Source organism: Citrus clementina, unplaced genomic scaffold (assembly GCF_000493195.1).
Source record: "Citrus clementina cultivar Clemenules unplaced genomic scaffold, Citrus_clementina_v1.0 scaffold_8, whole genome shotgun sequence".
Taxonomy (NCBI): Eukaryota; Viridiplantae; Streptophyta; class Magnoliopsida; order Sapindales; family Rutaceae; genus Citrus; species Citrus x clementina.
In genome coordinates this window covers 17,589,245-17,609,441 of record NW_006262022.1, presented here as the reverse complement: position 1 = coordinate 17,609,441, position 20,197 = coordinate 17,589,245, and the positions used below count along the sequence as shown (strand labels likewise).

Here is a 20,197-nt window from a genome sequence, read left to right as displayed (position 1 = left end):
GTTATTTATCGTTTTCATCCAACCAATAATAGTACTATGGATATTAAAAATACTTGCTCGGCTTGGACTCAAGAGATGCAGGCCAGTAATACCCAACTCGGGATGAGGCTAGACTAATCCCAAGCATCACTTGATAAGCGCAGGGTCTAAGCCGGAACCCGGATTTCACTAAAAAATATTACAAAACATATATTATTTTAAATAATTATATTTACTTGACCTATATATTATATATATTTAAAACATTAAATATTTAAATTTCATATTTTCATTTTCAATTTCATTAAAATAAATTTAAAATTTTAAAAATTTAAAAATTTAAAAATAAATTAAAAATATACATATATAATATTAGAAAATATAAAATCCAAACTTAAAAAACTCATTAAAAAACCTAGTCCGAGTCCGAACATTGCTATACCCAAGCTTGGACCCGAATTTTGCCATCTTTAAATAGTACTTTACAACTCTCATCAATTTATACAAAGAATTTGTGGCTCTAATTTTATGATCATTGTCCCAAGATAAGTTTTCTTTTGAAACTACTGTGTGTTCTCAACTCCAAGCAATCGTACCAGGATTGAGTAGATATTAATTCCGTTGCACCAAACTTGATAGAAAATGGGGGAAAAAAGAGGAAAAAAAACATTTGTTGTTACATTTTCTTCCACACTACTACACTTTTCTTTTTCAGATCAGAAATTCAGAATCAACAACTATCATATACACATGGCAACAACTCATTAGTCTCCCATATGCATATCACATATCCAAGGAGAGCTCAAATGGACTCTTACAGATGTTGTACAAAGTGATTTTAAGAATTTACCTGTCCAGACTTTTACCAATTCATTGCAATAATACTTGTAGTTGATGCAGCTTCCAAATATTTGTTCCAATGCACACTGGCATTTTGAAATGGTAAACAGATCAACATTATTACACCCCAGCCTGTTATAATTCACCTGTACAGCCCTGTAATGTTGTGTAACTTCCAATATAAAATGTACTGTAATTCGAAAGATGGCAATGAAAAAGATTATTTGAGGGTGCAAATAGAGATTCTACTCTTGGACCAATCCAATTTTTTGTGCACAGCTATCCCTTTGCCATTCTCCACTGTAAGTACCTCTCTACACTGTCCAGTCCACAGAACTCCTTCACTACCGGCATGGTGGCCGGAACCTCCAAATTGAATGTTATATCAGACCTGTCTAAGTCACTCCATGTAAGAAGCTGTTTCCGAGCTTCTCGAATGGCTGCTCTTGTAGCACAGTGCGCTGAAACTGCCAGAAGCAATGGTGGTTCACCAGACGCTGCACAAGTCACAGATTGAAGCGGACATCTTTAAGTAATGATACTATCATATATCCTAGAGAACTCAGTCGGAGACACATTTACATTACCTTTCGAAGAGAGTACACGTTTTTGGTGATGCCCACTGTTCAGTATTTCAACATTAAACTGTTTGGGTATGGTGTCGATAGTAGGGATCTTGTAAGTCCATGTGCCTTCAGAAACAACTAATCCATCTGAATTTGTAGGGTATTCTTCAAGCATGAAAAAACCAATTCCTTGAACAAAAGCTCCTTCAATCTGCCAAATCCAACTATTAATTCTTGAACAAAATAAGTCTGTGTTAATCAATCAACGGCATCCATTGACGGTCCTACTACCCTCAGCATATTCAAAAACAGAAGCTTAGTTCTATCTATAACAAGTAAACACTATCTTACTGAAATCTTCACATAAGGAACTCTAAAGCTTCATTATAATGGCAATTAAGTAGAGTTGAGAAACACAGTTTTTCGTCTGACCTGTCCTAAATCAACAGCAGGGTTAAGGCTTTGTCCACAGTCATAAATAATATCTGCTCGTAGAATTGTGGTTTCTCCTGTCAGAAGGTTTACTTCCACCTGAGAACAGAAATATATTTATAAATAAAAATGAAAGAGATACCCCCAGTAAGGTAGTACACTAGGTACATCTATCATGCCCAAAGAGCAGCTTCAAGTGTACTTTGCAGGAACATTATTTGAACTGCAACATAAGCACCCTTCCATGAAAGGTAGAGAATCTTGCCTCGCTCACTGCAGCACCATAGTTTAGGTAGTGGATGGAAGTTGAGTCAGGTACATACAAAGAACTTGCTGATAAGTTCACAGATTGCAGATGTGCCTGCAAGGTATAAAACCCTCTGTATTTAATAAAAGAGGAAGAAAAAGATGAAGAAAATTGCAAAAATTATTGAATTCAACAGTTACACTCATCTGCCAAATTAGTTCTAGGGACAAAAACTGATGAATATAAAATGACAACCACGAACCTATTTATGGTTATACATTACTTCAATTTTCGCAGATTACTGCATGAAGATGATTGTATGTGAGACACAAGCTTAAAAAATAAACAAACATTAAATAAACAAATTAACAATAATTTTAGACAAACAATCATAGATGTGTCCTTGAAATATGGTTAATTATCAATACCTAAGAGACACATATATAAGTTCATCATAAACATGGTTAATTATCAATACCTAAGAGACACATATATAAGTTCATCATAAACATGGTTAGATATTAATAACACGGAAACATAATTTTATATTCATCATAGCCAATTTTGTTTTCTCAACCATCAAAAAAAAAACTTTATTCTTTTTCATAACCTCCTTAATAATAGATGCCAAAATTCTGTTAATGTAAACTAAATACCATATAGAATTATAAATAACCTATAAAGAATGAGAATACACAGTGCGTGAAAAAAAATAAAATAAAATAAGAGAGTCAACATACAAAATGAAGTTGAGAAACAGAAAGTGAACTTAGCTAGAGTGCTTTAGAAGAGCAGACAGCTACCTGCTGAATCAATGTCTCCCAATTTACAGAACCCATTCTCTCCAGCAACCTTCCCCTGAGAGCAGACAGTCTCTCGACCAAAACATTGCAACATAGTCGAACTGCTTCACAGCTGGACTCAGATGTGGTGCTCCCAGAAGTGGTTCCACCCTGAATTAGACTCAAGGTATCAGATTGTACAACCCGTACTTTATCCAATAGATCACCCAATTCACCACCTTGGACAGAACTGAGTGCAAATGCAGCCATCTGCTTCACCTTTGTCCAAAGTCCCTGGCCTAACTCAACCCCTCCAACTTCAACAACAATACACGCATCACTTAGAATGCTTACTTTCCCAGGGGATGACTTAACAAACATTTCATGCACAATAGGTACACGACAAATGCCCCTTTTTTGCCATAAATTAGACCTGTTAAACTCTTTTATCATTTCAGTTCTTTGGTTGAAGCTTGAGGAAACGGCCAATTTATCCCATATTAAAGGTATTGTGTACTCCGCATGTTCACCTGCACTACTCTCATAAAACAAATTAAGGCTGTTGTGAGTATGGAGATTGATACTTCTGACAAAATCCACTTCCATTGAAAGGGTAGATGCTACATGTTCAATCACAGCCTCAGCAATGAATGATGCTTGTACCTCCCCAGGGGCTCGCATTGTTGATCTACTTGGAAGATTGGTTCTGCATACCTTTATATCAAAATGTAAAGCACCCCAGTCATACTTTTTAAGTGTACCCAGCATAATCATTGGCATAACCGGACTAATATCTGGATACATTCCAGCATCAATTAATATGTTAAGTTGTAAGGCTGTAATCTTCCCATTGGATTTGAATCCTACACTGTATGATATTTTCATTGGATGCCTTCCTCCTGTCATAATCATATCAGTTTTGCGATCGACATATATCCTGACTGGGCGGCATAACTTGTATGCAGCAAGTGCACATGCTGTAGCAACCTAAAAACATCAAGGACAACCCAAGAAATTAATTCAACAGGTCGTAAAGTATATTAATCAATAATTAGGTAGACAGCTAAAAGGTTGCTTCCAAGAGAAAGAGCATATTTTATAGCTTCAAAAGCAAAATTATTGTCTTTCTGAAACTTAGCAGCAACTTTCAAAGTTTTTAGCCTTTGCTCATGCTGTGTAATCACAGTATATACCAATTTATCTAGCACTAATTGACTTCTATCTCTCAATATTCAATTTCAAAATGCACAGTATCTGCGTTCGGCATCTCACTCTCTTGTCTTGCATCCATTTGCGTAAGACCCATATCATGAAATTTAATGGCTAAAATGCAGCATGTAGTTTCTTGTCAATGATGAACCAGTAGATAGCATCAGATATGAAAGCCAGATATGAGAAAGTAAGGAACATAAAAACAGCAATTTGACAAAAGTCTGATGCAAAAATATTTATGATGGAATGACCTTCCATTTTCAATAGCTATAGGCCATAAACTAAAGTCGGTCCTCCTAAGCAGGCATTAAGGGTCTTCTATGAGGATAGTTGTCAGCCTAACACTTTTAAAGACACGGTAGGCAATGTCCCTCTAGTGAATGCTGTAGTTATCCATGAAAATCAGTATGGACGCACACAGAAACAAGGGTATTAATAAAGATATTCCTTGATAAAGATAGAGCTCCCAATTTAGAAAACAAATTTATACACAATATACTCACAGGCATGGATTTAAAAATTTTTCCACCAAAACCTCCCCCCAGCCTTCTTGTAATCACACGGACATTATGTTGAGGAATACCAAGACATCTCGAAATTGTAGCATGAACATTCTCAGGGCATTGAGTTGAACTGTAGACCACCATGCAGTTGTCTTCATCTGGCACAGCAAGGGCTGTTTGCGTCTCCATATAAAAATAATATTGTGAACCGAGTTTAATCTGGATGTAACAATTTGGCAAAAATATTTGAGAATGAGCTTGGATGAGAATGCTTACTATATGACTTTATAAACATGCTATAACAATGTAAAAATGTAAAAATTCATTTGAGGAATGAAATTGATTTTAATAGAAGTGATATGAAATCACCTCAGCTGAGAGAATTTTTTGATCTGCTTCATCCATTCCTTTTGTTATGTCGCCAACCTGTTTGGGGTACCAGTGAGGAAAGATCTCAAAAAGGCTAGATTGCTTGACGGCTTCTTCTACAGATAGTATGGGCGGTTCTAGATTTTCCATTTCATAATTGATCACTGCAAGGTTTGCAGCCCTGTTTGCATTTTTCTGTGTATCTGCAACCTAAAAAAGCCATATTTGTTAAAACACAGAATCCCCTGAAGGAAAAATATGCAGTCTTCTATTGAATGCACATCATTAACAGTGAGATATCACTAAACAATTCTGAAGAAGTCGTAGAATTACCACAAAGGCAACAGCCTGACCAGCACCACGAGTAAGCTCATTCGCAAATAGGGGTTCAGGACCAAACATGGATTTACAACCTATATTCTCCCCCCCTTCAGGAATGTCTTTGAAAGTCAAAAGTGCAATCACTCCACAAGGTATTGAATTAGACTTGAATTCTATGCTCTTTATTCGTGCCAAAGGCTTTGTGCTATAAATGAATGCTCCATATAGGCAATTAGTTGGAGAAGGGATGTCATCCACATAAACTGCCTCACCTGCAAAAATTTCTAGATGAGAAAAATCTATCTACGGTTGTAGTGAAATTGGAGCAGTAAATCAAGAAATTATGAGGCTGAAAGCTAAAACAATAGAGGCATTAAAAATTATAGTTCAAGAAAATTCATCCAACAACTAAGATCAGCAAGGATTAACAAAGAACAGGTCAATTCTTAAGCAACCATCAGTTGTTATTGGCTTATTTGTAATAAATGCTAAAGAAAATCCAATAAACAGTAAAAAGGTCATTTCAAAATATTAAGAAACATTTCCAAGCATTTTCAATTGCTGATATCGTTTATGGTCAAATTTACATCACAGCAAAGTGGTCAAATTCAGACCATTCCTACCGATTATTGTCCTGCCAGCAGTAAGCTCACACACATAATACAAAAAGAGAGACAGATATGATATTGCCCTAACAACAAATATCACAAATGATTAAAGAGAAACCAAGCTCTTACATATGTTAATGTATATAAGGTGAATTATTGATTTTTCAATATTTTATGCCTTTGAATGCAACTGATCATACCGAAAGCTAGAGAATTATTTCAACAAGTACTCAGGACATTCGATAACTGGTGAAATATGTCAGTAAGTAAACAAATAAGTTTAAAAGTGGGGTCATTCATGTTTCTATTTCCATGCATCATCAAATAATATGTTACGAACCAGAAGCTTGTAAAGCAGCTCCAGATTTAGTAATCGGCCCACCAACTGGATAATATTCTCGACTTAACTGCACCACCTGTTTAGCAGATGATAACAAGGTTGGGACCTTATTTTTATCAGACAGGTCATAATATTGTTGTACTTTGGAGTCCTTCAACGAGAAATCATTGCCATATCCACACAACAAACTCCTAGAAATTTCAACATTTGTCTCAGTTAATGAGCTAAAGAACTCAAAAAGAAAACCAACAGCCAAGCTTGATCTATAAGCAGGATTTGGAGTACCAACTTCTGCTACCACAGTGTCTCTAAGTAATATTATAGCTTCATACAGGACATCAAAACTTAGCAATTTTCCAGTTAAAAATTCTTCAACTGGCCTTGCTCTAATTGCATGTTTTGTCCCGAAAGCTCCAAAAGCCAACTGACAGTTATTCACCATAATTCTGTCACCATTTTTACAGGGAGAAACTTCAGCCAAGAAAGCAGCATTTAGATGGGGCAATGCATTTCCAAGGGGTCGTGGTGCAGCTCGGTAGGTTTCAAACAGCAACAAATTATCGGTTTCAGATGTAACATTTCTACTTGGGTCCCAATATGGGATTTCTATACTTAGAAGTACACTTCTACAATCCAATGGAGGCCTTTCTAAAAATTCCTCAAGCATAAACTTTTCACACTTTTGACCCTTCATTATATTAACCTTTGCACCCACTGCAAGAAGTATTGTCGCGATATCTGAGGGAAAACATTTTCTCTGTGCCATCACCAAATTTCCACCAACACTGGCAGAATTTCTAATGAATGTTGATGCAATCTTTTCCATGTGTTCAGCAATCTTTCTAAACACTTGCACACACTCAAAGTGAACTTCTTTGGTTTCTTCTTTCAAAGATTCTATGGCTTTAGAGATTGTCACAGTTGCTCCAATTTCAATTCTTGTCTCATCCCTCCTAATCATTGACAGTTCAGGGACGTACCTTATGTCAATATATTTATCATAATGCTCGACTTCCTTATAGTAACCCATACCAGTATTCCCAACAACTAATTTAATTGAGGTCTGATTATTGTCCTCATGGGACTCCAACAAGTTTTGAAGTTCCTGAACACTAATAGGATTGTGCCAACTTCCTTTCACATCCAAAAGCATCCAAGACTTATTTTCCTTCTTCCGAAACTGTGGAAATGTAAATATGTCACCATTGCGTTTACATGGAGGCAATCTACTGGGCTTCACTTCTTTACTCTCTCCTTTTCCCCAAAAAGAGTTAAACCCCAAGTCCTCAATATCAACATCAGCTGCAAAACTTTTACAGGCATCAGCAATGGGCCGATAGCCAGTACAGCGACAAAGATTCCCAGCAATAGCCTTCTCTGCTTCTGACCTCGTCAACTTGGAAAATCCTGCAGGGGGCTCTGGCCGATTAGTTTTTTCAGCATTCACAAGAGCTGAAAACAGCGACATACACATCCCTGGTGTACAAAACCCACACTGAGAAGCATGGAAGCCAGCGAACCTTTGGTGAATGGGATGGAATCCTGCCTTGCTATTTCCAAGACCTTCACTAGTTGTAATAGAACATCCATTTACACTACAAAGCAGTGTGAGACATGAACTTATTGTAAAATCCTCAACTTGGTCAAGCTCAGGGCTATATTTAGACAGTAGGACAACGCATGCACCGCAACCACCTGCAATTTCAAAAAGCAGAACATGGAAAAGAATTACTTAAATAATAGTCAATATTTCACATATAAAAGCATAGGATTATGATTAGCAAATAGCACCTGAATCCTCAGTTTGGTTGACGAAATTCAAGATGAAAATTCTAATACTTGAAAATTTAAATTTATACTATAAAAACTCAAAAGAGTCAAAAGCCTATTTTTGAAGAAAGCAAATACACCGTATAGGAAAAAATTAAACAGACCAACACAGTGAAAAAGAATTAAACTCACATCATCAAGCACATAGCTTGTAAAGTGTTAGAATACAACTCCTAAAGTGGGTAATATAAAAGAAACAATGTTTTATTACAGAGTTACAATGAATAGATAGAGAAAATCTATGAACCCAATAAAGAAAACTAAACTTGCCTTCGCCACAACTGAGCTTGACACTCTTAAAGCGAGAGTGATAACGCAAGAACTCAAGCAAAGTAGTAGAAGGGTCAACGTTTGAGACCTCAAACCCTTCTCCATTAACAGCAAACACAACACTGTCTCTCTTATCCTCCACCATTTCTGTCACATACACACACTGAAACAGCTAAAGCATTTCATCTGCACTATAGAGGCACTAGTTTCTTTCTTTTTCTTCTTTTTCCCCATATATATATTTTTTTAAGATGGGACTTTGGTGTTGTCGTCAATATTGTTCTAGATGTTCTCAGTGAAAGTTACAAAAACAAAATTACAAAGCTTTGCCAAGTTCTTATCAACTAGTACATCGTATTGGTCGTTTTCACTTTTAATAGAATAATAAAATTGTTTTAGAGTCTTTGTTTGCATTTTGGATATCACTTTCTCAAGCACCATATGCCGTGCAGTATACTAGTCATTTGGGCATTTTCACAAGCACCATTTGTGCAGAAATTTCTCAAATGATTAACTTCAACTGGCTTGGCTTGAAGGCTGAAGCTGGACAGACTAATTTTGAATAATATGACATACCTTAAACATCAATGTAAGTTCACTCTTTTAGGTCTCAATCTAACAAATAGAAACCATGAATAGTGTATTAGGAAGCTCAATACCCATCATATCATTTTGAACGATACAACCATTTACATTTAACAATTTAACATAGATAATAGATGATGAAAAAAAAAGAAAATTATATCAGCATCATATTTATTTTATTATAAGTATGTTTAATTATCATAAAATATTTACATATTATTTACACCATCTTTATTTTTAAACTTGTATCAGTCAACCACTTTGATATTAAAATATGACAATTTTACTGCTAAATAAATTAAAAGCCTATTTTATTATATAAAATTTTGAAAAATAAAAAATTATAATTATAAAAATATTCCTTAATTTAATAAAATAAATAAATCTCAAATCCAATATGTTAATTTTTTATAATTATAATTATATTTAAAAAAGTATCATGTTAATTTTTTGTAATTATAATTTCATGTAATTTGTATAGAGAAGTTTCTTAATATTAATTATAGAGAAGTTTACAATAATTATAGGGAGCTTTTCTCTTCATGTTAATTTTTGTAAACTTCCCTATATTTAATTTAATCACAAAAATTAAATAAAATCATAATTACAAGATGTTAATTTTTATAACTATAATTTCATTTAAGAATTATCATCTTAGATTTTGTAATTTATTTGTTTTATTAAATTTAAGGGTATTCTTATAATTATAATTTTTATTTTTTAAAATTTTGTATAATAAAATAATTTGTTAATTTATTTAAGAATAAAATGATTATTTTTAGTGTTAAAGTAGTTGATTGATATAAGCTTTAAAACAAAAATGGCGCAAAGAATATGTTAAAATTTTAGTAGTGGTTATATGTACATATGACAAAACAATAGTGCAGAAATAATTTCCAAAAAAAAAAAAAACACCAACACCATTATTCCATTCTATAGATAAATATCACAACAAATAGGATAAATCATATCTGAATATGCTTCTAGTTAAATTGTTTTAGATTACTATGACATCAAACTCAAATTTGGAAAGAGTAATGATAAAACTACAAGCTCTTGTATAAACTCATCTTTAATTCCAAAGAACAAGCAAAGGGAAACAATGAATACCTTTACACCAACACAACTGAGAAAAAACACAAAGTTGTAACATTACTTTCCAACACTGCTATACAGATCATTCATTCAATTTTTTTTTTCAACAATCATACAGAAAAATACAGCATCAATTTACAATCTCCAATAAGTTAGTTTGTTTGGCTGTTAGTTAGAATCTCATCCTAAAACACCAAAAGAAGATGAAACTGCCACCTACAAGGAAGATTTTAATAGTTTACCTCCAAGGTTGAACTTGTTTGAACAAATTTTTATCAGTTCCATTACAATCAACACTTCGTTGTAATTAGTATGAACCACAGTCTCATACTCTGAAGGGATAACGGGCCATTCCGTTGTTGATATCTGAGAAAAACTCATTGTAGTTGAGATATCTCCAGAAACGGGAAAGTCCAAACTCTCCGTGTTTGGGTGATTTCAGATAACAGAGATGCAATTCTTTTAGGTTTTTGTCGAACTTTTGCTTTATGGCAAGCACCTGCAGAAAGGTGGGGAGAACAATTTAATACACTAACATGGAGAAACCTTTTTATAGTTATGGATGGTTCTATCTCTAACAACTTTCATTCAGTTTTTATGTACAATATGGCAATCTAACACTTAAAGTATATGCATTTCACACAGAAAACAAATTTCCATAAATGGCATGCCTCCAATTTTGACATTTTGGAGTGTTTTATGATTGAGATCTGAAATTGTAACACAGCACAATCCTCACGTTCATAACCATGATTTAAGTCATCTCTTGTGTGAATGCCTACTAAACAGGGTTAAAAATGAAATTGTTTTTAGACACATGGATTAGTGGAAACAACAATCACCTGTGATACGTTGATTCTAGAAAGTTTTCCCAGAAAATCGCCTTGATCCAGCTCAGCATCCCATATTCCTCTGGTAAGACAAGACTGAAAGTCTAGTGCACACTGTAAAATGCCTTCTATGATGCTTGCAACAACCCGTGTTTCATCAGAGAGAAAGCATCTGTAGAAATTTTATATTCGCTGTTAAGAATCAAGATGATACAATCAAATAAGGCCAAAATTGGCCCATCTAAAGAAAAGAAAAAAGAATTTAACTATTGAACAGGCCAAGAAACTGAAACATGGTAAACAAGAGAAAAACAATAACTAGGAATTTCTTATGTCTATTAACCTAAAATACACACATAATGTGGATTTCCAAAAAATTATAGACACTGATGTAAAACACTGAGAACAGCAAACTAGTTTATGTGAAGTTTGCAACAGGCATCATGCTCTTATCAAAAGGTTCCAGTCTCTAATTTAATTTTGAAAAAGGCAGTGCTCTTACACAGCACAGGCTGTTTCAAAGTAGGCATCACACAAGAATTTGTAAATTAGTAAACTCCAATCATAGTGACCATTTGTAGATAACTATTAGAGACCTGGACCATTACCAGTCCCAAGAGCAAGACTGACTACATAAACTTTCACCTAACCAACTGAAGATGGAGAACACATCATCTATGCCTATAGCCAAAGTTTCTGCCAAGCAATAGCTTCCTTCTATAGCAGCATTTAACAACAGCAACTAGGAAGTTGAAGCCTTGAAAGTACCCCTAACCTTGAATCCCCGGTTTTAAACTTAGGATCACCTTATGAATGGTTTTGATATTAGATTGCTTTAAGACAAGCGATGTAAATTGAGGTCATTCAATCTCACCTAACTATCAAGCATACAAGAGGAAATATAACTGGAAGAACAATTAGAAAATGAATAAGCATTTCCAGAAAAAATTTCAACAGGCAACTTGAAAAAAAGCTTGGGTCCAAGGTGGTGCATTATCCTAAACAGGAACTCTTTTTCTCAGCACAATTGTATTTTGCAACTTATGCATATACAATAGGAGAAGAAGCTAAAACTCAAACAAAAAATAAATAAATAAACTTACATGTCTAATGCATCAGAAAGATACGCCATGTGCACCGACTCAAGATCCATCATATCTTTGACCTACAGCAGCCACAGACAAGTTCAAGATTTGTTTTCAACTTTTCAAAGACTAAAAGAGAGAAGGTAAAAAATGAATAGCAACTGATTATGCATGAAGAAGAAATAAAATATCGTACAAAAGCCAACAAAATTAATCCTTTCACAGACATTCATCTCAGTCAACATGAACAAAACTAAAGTCTCAACAGTGGAAAAGCTCATGACAGACAAAAGGCAAAGCAGTTCATTTATTCAATAATCAAGCATACTATTGAACTCAACCATGCTATGATATGACAACTCAGCCAACTACCAAAGCATTGACATCAACTATTGGCAAAAAGGTAAAGGGAAAAATTCAAAAGAAAATAAAGGCAGTATTTTTCAAATTTTAAATACACATGCGCGCATTAAAGAAAAAAATATATACAGACAATAATCAAGGTGATTCAAACCTTATCCTTTAGAGAATGAAGAAATTTGCACCATGAAACATCAGATAGCTGCGAGTGCACATATTGCTGTAGTGTTGATACAAAATGATTGACCTGGTGTCTGGCAGACAGGCAAAAAGTTTGAAATCATTGGATTTACATGATTAGAAATGGAAATGTTAATATTGAGATTAACACAGAGTAGAGAAACTGAAACTGAAACTCATATGATAAATTAGAAGTCCACTCTATATATAGACCTATGATTAATCTAGAAAGAAAACACAACTTGTGACAACAAAGACAATAGACCTCAGCTCTCTACTCCTTACACTACAGCTCATGAATTCCAAAGGTAATCAAATCATCAAGAATAGAAAGCTTAATATGCATATCTCAAATTAAGAACTCAAGTACAATAAAAGATAAAGGAAAATGATTTATCCTCTGTTATTATTTTGATTTAATGGCCACAAAATGTGCTGTAATTTGTGTTCCAATTGCAGTGCCATTGATCCTAATCCTATATTTATATAAAGGGATCTAGTGGGCAAGGTCACACTCCATAGGGAGAGCAACATACCCACATGAGTTTCTGGGAATGTGTAAAGTGATGAACGCCAGTGCTTGGTCACACTTCAAACACTCCAGTAAACCCATGTTGGCAGGCCACTCTCCAAAAGATGAGCAACCCTCAGCACCTTTTCAAGGCTCCCTGAATGCAGAAGGCAGAGGAAATAAGACTGAGAAAAGTCATCCTTTTAAGATAGGACCAGATACAACAACAATAGAAATTAGTGCAAAAGATGTAGAGGAGAAGAAACATTGCTCAATTTACCTCAACTTTATCAAAAAATTAAAATGGCTCACTTCCCTTTCATGTTGTGTGGAGTGTCGGCTTTGATTGATTAAGTGCATTAAATCCTGTAAAGAAGATTGAAGTCTTAGAATGGTCCAAAGTCACCTTGTTGCTTGGGTACATGACATTAAGTTTCTAGGTGATATTTTAAGAGCTCATCCATCAACCAATAGAGAAACAAGGGAAATTCAAAATGGAATCGAATTCTTAGTCAGACCATTAAGGATCTAGAAAAATCCTTCACCAAGAAAAGAACAACAAACTAAATAAATCATAAGTCATGCACACATTAAACACTTAGGCAACTAGTTATGAAAAGTTTAATGAAAACAGTAACTACTAGATATGATGTGCGGTCGGGTAAGAACCTGCAGAGACTGGTGCTTCAGACAACAATTACCTGATTTCTTGCTTTATCATGTTTTAGAGAATTACATGATATAAAAAGGTAGATGACACATGATCAGCAACCTCAATATATGGAAAAAGTAAGAGAGTGCCTAGGGATTATACCTTCAATGAGCGCCATACATCATTCAACGAGAAAACAGCGAGCTTAACTTGTATGAGAAACCTAAATATATCAGCATATATTTCCATCGCATTTGAAGTCAAAACAATACTGACTGGCCAATCAACTCGGTAACCCAAACCTAAAAAGTTGAAGGAACTGACTCCTGCCAATATGAATAAGAGAGACATTTAAAACTAGGAAACATGAAAATGAGCCAAGGATGCCATGCTCAAACAAAATATAATCAAACTCGATGAAAAGGAATACACAAAGCTTGCAATAACAGTTAAAGAAATTACCTGTAGAAGATGTTGAAAGAGGTGAGGTTCCATCTTCTTTAATATAAACAAATAACCTGTTCTTATTATGGTCTTGTTCACATGAAGACCTCTGAACTGACAATTCGAGTATCCCTTGAATTTCTGATACTTTATGATCAGCTTCTGTAAAACACCACTTCTGCAGCTTGAAACAAAGAAAACCAAATGAATCAGAAGAAACTGTAACCATATGAATCAATTAATAAAAGATCATAATGCAAAGAGTTGATTAGAAAGAAATACACGATGCCAAAGGGACATGATAAACAGGTCTGCCCAGTCTGCAAGTTCCATAAAATGGTACCGCCGCAATGCCAATAAATGTTCGTGCAAATCAAACCCCTCACCTAGCAACTTTATCATCAGCTTGCTAACATACTTATATCTATCATTTTGTTAAGAAGTGTAACTAGCATAAAATAATTGTATTAGTTTGTTAAGAAGTATAACCAGCATAAAATAATTGTATTTCAATGGTACCATCTTGAGAAGCTACCACATATGCACCTCAACCACAATTGATACAATTAGAGAAAGCTTCCAATAGCAATGCCCTAATTGAATCACAAATTAAGTATATACACACCTCAACAGCACATGTTCTAACAGATTCTTAAGTTTACAAGCCATGTAGACAAATAAATTTTCAGGGGCATGCATCTATCATCGTGAGTTTTATGATCAGACTAACACAATTTGGAAGGTAAATGTGATATGTCAGAGGCATGATCCTGTTCAGACTATTGACTTGTTGGTAATCTAATTTCAGGAACTATCAAAAACTACAAAAGGGGACAGTTGGAATAAACACGGAAAGGATACTGAAGCAAGATTTCTTGCAGCAAGCATTTGTCAATAATAAAATCAAGAGGTATCTCAAAGATGGCCGAGAATTCCTGCCTGTGGTCTTCCACAGTATTGTTTTCAATGTTATTTGAAGTGGAAAGCAAACTCTCCCAGCTACTTGTACCAGAAATATCTGTTCCAACTATATTTTTACTGTGGTCTTTCGATTCCAAATGTGGTTTAATACATGACACTTTGGGATTATCAATCAGGATTTCACCTACTGGTTCACTATAGGGATTCCTCTCACCACTAATTGCAGACAAACTTGAATCTTCAGACACAGCCTGTGCAAAACCAATAGCAACCTTCTCCAGAAATACCTTACGAGGATCTTCTACAGAAGAAAAGTCAAAACAAGGTAATGATTTTCCAAGGTCTGCAGCAAGCCTTCCCTCAGGTTTGCCCATTGTATAGAATAAGGCATTTCTGGTCAACATTGGATTGATACTGAACATATTGCCACTGTAGTTAAGCTTCCATTTCAGCATAGCAGATACATCAGAAACAGCATAGCCGTTCTCGAGTTGATTTTCACCTAAGGTTCCCTCTATTAAAGCATTGTTACTGCCAAATTTCTCACTGTAAAATGAAATACCTTCCTTAGAAACTCGAATATTTTCTTCAGAATGCTTTTGGCCAGAGACAGATGGATGCAGCTCGGGATCATTTCTGCCCCCTCCATCCACACAAAAAGGATTTTTCAAAAGGCAACCAAGCGGCCAACATTTATCAGCTAGGCCATCAGTATAATGACCATTTCTGCATGACAAGTGTGACTCCCCTGACTCTGGCAGCACAGATGTGCCACTCAGAATTGCCCTTTTATGCTGAGTGAGCACAAAGTGGCTAAGGGTATCATCTCTTTCACAAAATTCATGAGAATCTCTTTTCTTATGCCCAGATTTTTCATTGTGCAGAGACTTCCACAATGGACTACCATTAGGAGTAGTCATGGAGAAGCTTAAAGCAGAAAAGTATTTCTGCTCAATTTCAAATAAATTATTACGAGGTTGAATCAACCGTTCAACTTCATTTTGCTCTTCAGAATCAATTGAAGATGAGCACTCAGATGTATCTCTATCATAACAGAATTCATCTTTCATACTTGAGTTATCAAAATCCTTACTACCATTTTCCCTGAAAGCAGATAAACCTTGTCACTAGATGAGCGGCATGGTACTTGAAAGGAAAGCAACAGAAACGGAAATATCAAAAGCGTGAAGGACATTATGTATCAAACATTGGCCAACACAAATAATGCCTCATATTACTGTGAGCAACTTCTGATGCGGATACAGATGAATGTAATATGAACGCTTAGAGGATGTAGGAGCATGTTGTGACTACACATGCTGTCATACATACACAAGAATGCAAAGACAGAAACACACAAGTATAAACACCGTGCAGCGCTCACGGAGAGAAAGAGAGAGATTTTACACATTTGAGCCCCTTTGATCAACCGTAGAAGGAACAGTCATCATGTCATTCAACTCAAATGAAAAAGATGTTTCTAAGCTCTCTCCATTCCCAAGGAAGGCAGGTGCCTCATTGTGTGATACAACCTGAAAGGAGAAATCTTCATGTCAAATAAAACAAGATAATTTGGAAATAAGGAAGCTGCAGAATGGAAGAATTAGCATCTTTCATGCACAATGGCAATGTAATTACCTAACGACATTACTACACAGAATTGCTCTCCTGTATCCTCATTACAAATGATAAAAGTTACAAAGACTACAACTTCTCAGGACAAGTACAATTCCACAATTGTGTATCCTAAATAATCTGATATTGATGAGAAACCATCAATTCCACTCCATTTTTTACATATTCGTCAATGCATGTGGTCATGACCATCAACAATTCAGACCTAGTATAAATTTATGACTCTTATGCCTACTATCAGACTTTCTACTCTTTACGATGTTAATTACCTATTTTGAAGATACTAGTTCAGAACCAGTATGCCATCACGTTGATCACGAAAATGCCCAATATACCTTATTCCAACTGACAACATTAAAGCAACTACATGCCACACTATATCATGCCAATTCATTGACCATCTTTGCAGGTAAACTTCTCTTGGAAGCCTTTCTTAAATCACTATCCACAAGTTTTCTTGAAGATATATGTTAAGAGCAAACAAATCAAATCTTTTAGGTCACTGAATGAGGGAAGGGATCCAAAATGTTGTTGGGGGAAAATGGGTGAAGTGTGCCAACTATCTAGAATGAGTCTTCTGTATAGAATTTTCGAATTTAGCCTCCAGTTTGCTTCTTGAAAGTGCTAGAAGTGTAATAGTGTTCACATGCTGTAGTAGACTGTCATGACATTCTTGAAAAAGAGCTATAGTTTTGGGTTTTTTTTTTTTTTGCATTAATTTTTTGGTTTGGTATTTAAAATATAAAACCAAAAAGAAAAATCAATTGAACGTTACATTTTAAGGGTTGAAATATGATCACAAATACAACTTAAAAATGCACCACAATTTTAACGGTTAGAATGGAACACAAGATCCGAGAAGCCGGAAACTTGATGCAATATATTTTGGCTTATTCGTTCTAATTAGTAAGAAAAGTTAGGAACCCTATAAAGAGTGCTGCTAGTAGTTACAGTTAAAGAGTTATATGCACTCCACTTGTCACCACTACGTAAAGAAGACAGTGGGAGGAGGGACGCGTATCCTCAACCACCAGCCACATCAGAGAAATAAAAGTACCCACCAATTGCCATATCACCTTGACAAGACAAAAAAAATCCGATGATAGATCTAAGCACAAGCAGGTCAGCAGCTAGGGGCAAGAGGTGGGCCTGAGCTTAGGAGGTGTAACCAGATAGTAGTCAATCAGTCACACATGTTGCAAACATTATAAGGCTAGAGAAAGATAGAGAATAGGACAAAGCTATTACATGGTTTACCACAATCAAGTACAATGGAAACAAAGATAAAGAAAGTAGTAAAAAAAGGGAAATACAAAAATATGGTACCTGTTGATAACTGATTTCCAATTTACTCAAAAGGCCTTCAAGCTTTTCCTGCATCTTTTCGTAGTAACTATTTCTTGCAATAACCATTGTTTTTATATTTTCTTTTCCAAAAGTCATAGGAGATGTGTAAAGAGGATGATTGCTAGAAAAACCACTCCAACAGGGAAGAAAATCCATATAAGTATGATCCCCAGGAAAAACACAATCACACAATTCAAGCAATTTCATAATTACTTGAAGCTGCTGACCAGCCCTTATAAGTGGAATCAGAAAGTGCTTCAAGAAACAAGGAATGGAAACTCCAACTCGCTCCTGGATTGAGCAGTTGCAAATTATGAGCATCAATACTGAAGAGAACACAAGTAGGGGAAATATGTTGAGGTCAATCTCAACAACTGGTTTAAATTTACTGCAAAATAAATTACCCTAATGTTTGTCCCTGGGAAGTCAATAGAGGTTCCAGTTTTGCCATGTTGATCAACCGGTGAATTGCCGACATATTCTACTACAAACTCCCTATAAGGATCATTGATCTCAGCTTTGAATATCCATGATCTTATAAATCTACAATACGGATCGCATGACCGAAGAAAAAGAAACTTGAGTAAAGGGCGGTGAGCAGAATCAGCAACCTACAGGGGGACAAATTATTGATACATTTATCAGTGAGACCAAAAAATATCTCATAAAATGAATTATATGTAAAATTATTAATTGGGAATTCAACAAGCAATTAAGAACTCTGTCTATGCACAACTTGAATTTGTTGAATCAAGAAAGCATGTTTTGTAACAATGCTGGAGATCATAATTAAGGCACGAATATACTAATTCTCACAACAACTGTTGTCTTCACCAGGACTCCAGCACATTTCAAAGAATCAATTTCACTGGACTAATTGTAGTCAGCATATGGTATTGTATTACCATTTGAAAGGAAATTTTAAGAAGAATGTAGAATAGGTAAATAAATAAGAAAGGAAGCACTGCAGAGAACAAATTTTAAAATAAGCTGACCTGTAACTGTGTGTACAAATAAGTAAGCAGATCCCCACCTCTCCAAAAGCTCTTAAACTCTGAGATCGCTTTAGCAGTTGCATTTTCAGTAGAAGATTCAGAGAAGCAAACAGCTATATCATGTAAGTTGCATATATTTCCAAGAACTTCAATTTGAGTCCTCAATTCTCTGGTATGCAAGTACACCTCCAAGAGTGTGATTTTCGATTGCACTCCACTTGTAAGGCATCCTTCTTCAGAGACAGCATCAAAACCCTTTGACGAGCATCTCAAACCCACTGACGCATACAACGTATCTAGTGCACACATGTACCCTTCTAAAACCTTATTCACCGCAACAGCAAATGCCTGATTGACGAGACTGTACGGAGGCTGCTCTTTATCTTCAAGACTCTGCCTTGTTAAACACGCATCCAAATTTCTAAAATGGTCTACAAATTTATGCAGGAGGAAAACCAAGATACCCGAGCAGCCAATAGATTTGAGAATTTTCCCAAGAGCATGAGTGCTTGAAGACCGATTCCATAGATTCGGAATTCGATGAAAGGTCCTATCAGCTGGATCACAACAAAATGCAACAGCAAGCTTCTCTATACTAATAAGAGCTGATTCTAAACCTTGTAAAGCATTCAACGCTAATCTCACCACACTCGCCTCCTGGAAAATTAAGTCCAAAAATTTCCATTCTTTAATTAAAATTCTCATAGTTTTTAGATTAATACAATAGAAAAAAAAATGCAGGTCATGTAAATGCTCGTAAACTAGTACTTACGGAGAGTGATGACGTGGCGCAATGGAGATGGCGGTGGTCATTGGAGGAGGAAGAGGAGAAGAGATGGGGCCCACTTTGAGAAGGAATTGATTCCCATGTTCTGGGAGGAAGCCACGGATCTTCGACTTTCACTTTCTCTAACAACGACGATGCGAAATTTGCATCCACTGCCATTTCTTCTCCAACAAAAACGTCGCCGTAACGCACCAAATTTGTTTTCAATTTTTCATGAAAAAAGAGGATGGCTCGAATGTGCTGAAACGGCGCCGTAGTCTGCTCATGGCCTTCGGCTTTGGCGGCTGATTGGCGCTCATCGATCGCCGCCCCGGCAGCGAGTGTGTGTCAGTTGTGTAAGTCTCTTGAGTGTAATGTTGGGTGGTGAATTTTTTTTTTTTAAAGTTTAAATTGCCTCCAAAATCATCGTCTGCGGCTCCACGCAGCGCTGCAAGAAAGCAACTTACATAGAAGAAACAGTGAAATCGTGTG

General features: G+C 35.6%; 2 protein-coding genes across 4 annotated transcripts; both read right to left on the bottom strand.

The window, feature by feature from the left end:
* Positions 1 to 639: 639 nt before the first annotated feature.
* Positions 640 to 8,488, bottom strand: LOC18033897 (abscisic-aldehyde oxidase). Of its 2 annotated transcripts, XM_024179487.1 has the most exons (11): positions 8,300 to 8,488; positions 6,200 to 7,894; positions 5,264 to 5,523; positions 4,931 to 5,140; positions 4,562 to 4,780; positions 2,868 to 3,833; positions 2,083 to 2,178; positions 1,818 to 1,916; positions 1,407 to 1,596; positions 1,069 to 1,316; positions 640 to 975 (listed from the first exon to the last, which is right to left on the bottom strand). In XM_024179487.1, the coding sequence occupies exons 1-10, from the start codon at positions 8,442 to 8,444 to the stop codon at positions 1,099 to 1,101; spliced, it is 4,098 nt and encodes a 1,365-aa protein (XP_024035255.1). In that variant the 5' UTR covers positions 8,445 to 8,488; the 3' UTR covers positions 640 to 975; positions 1,069 to 1,098. The 2 variants fall into 2 exon arrangements, with proteins under 2 accessions (XP_024035255.1, XP_006424019.1); XM_006423956.2 differs by having other exon boundaries at positions 640 to 1,316.
* A 1,463-nt stretch (positions 8,489 to 9,951) lies between these two features.
* On the bottom strand, positions 9,952 to 20,197 carry LOC18034501 (gamma-tubulin complex component 6). 2 transcript variants are annotated; one of them, XM_006423954.2, is made up of 14 exons: positions 19,712 to 20,197; positions 18,940 to 19,596; positions 18,349 to 18,555; positions 17,924 to 18,235; positions 16,370 to 16,494; positions 14,903 to 16,066; positions 14,324 to 14,465; positions 14,060 to 14,225; positions 13,760 to 13,923; positions 13,226 to 13,311; positions 12,409 to 12,508; positions 11,913 to 11,974; positions 10,822 to 10,981; positions 9,952 to 10,478 (listed from the first exon to the last, which is right to left on the bottom strand). In XM_006423954.2, exons 1-14 carry the CDS (start codon positions 19,883 to 19,885, stop codon positions 10,305 to 10,307), a joined length of 3,693 nt encoding a protein of 1,230 aa, XP_006424017.2. In that variant the 5' UTR covers positions 19,886 to 20,197; the 3' UTR covers positions 9,952 to 10,304. The 2 variants fall into 2 exon arrangements, with proteins under 2 accessions (XP_006424017.2, XP_006424018.1); XM_006423955.2 differs by having other exon boundaries at positions 9,953 to 10,478; positions 14,060 to 14,219.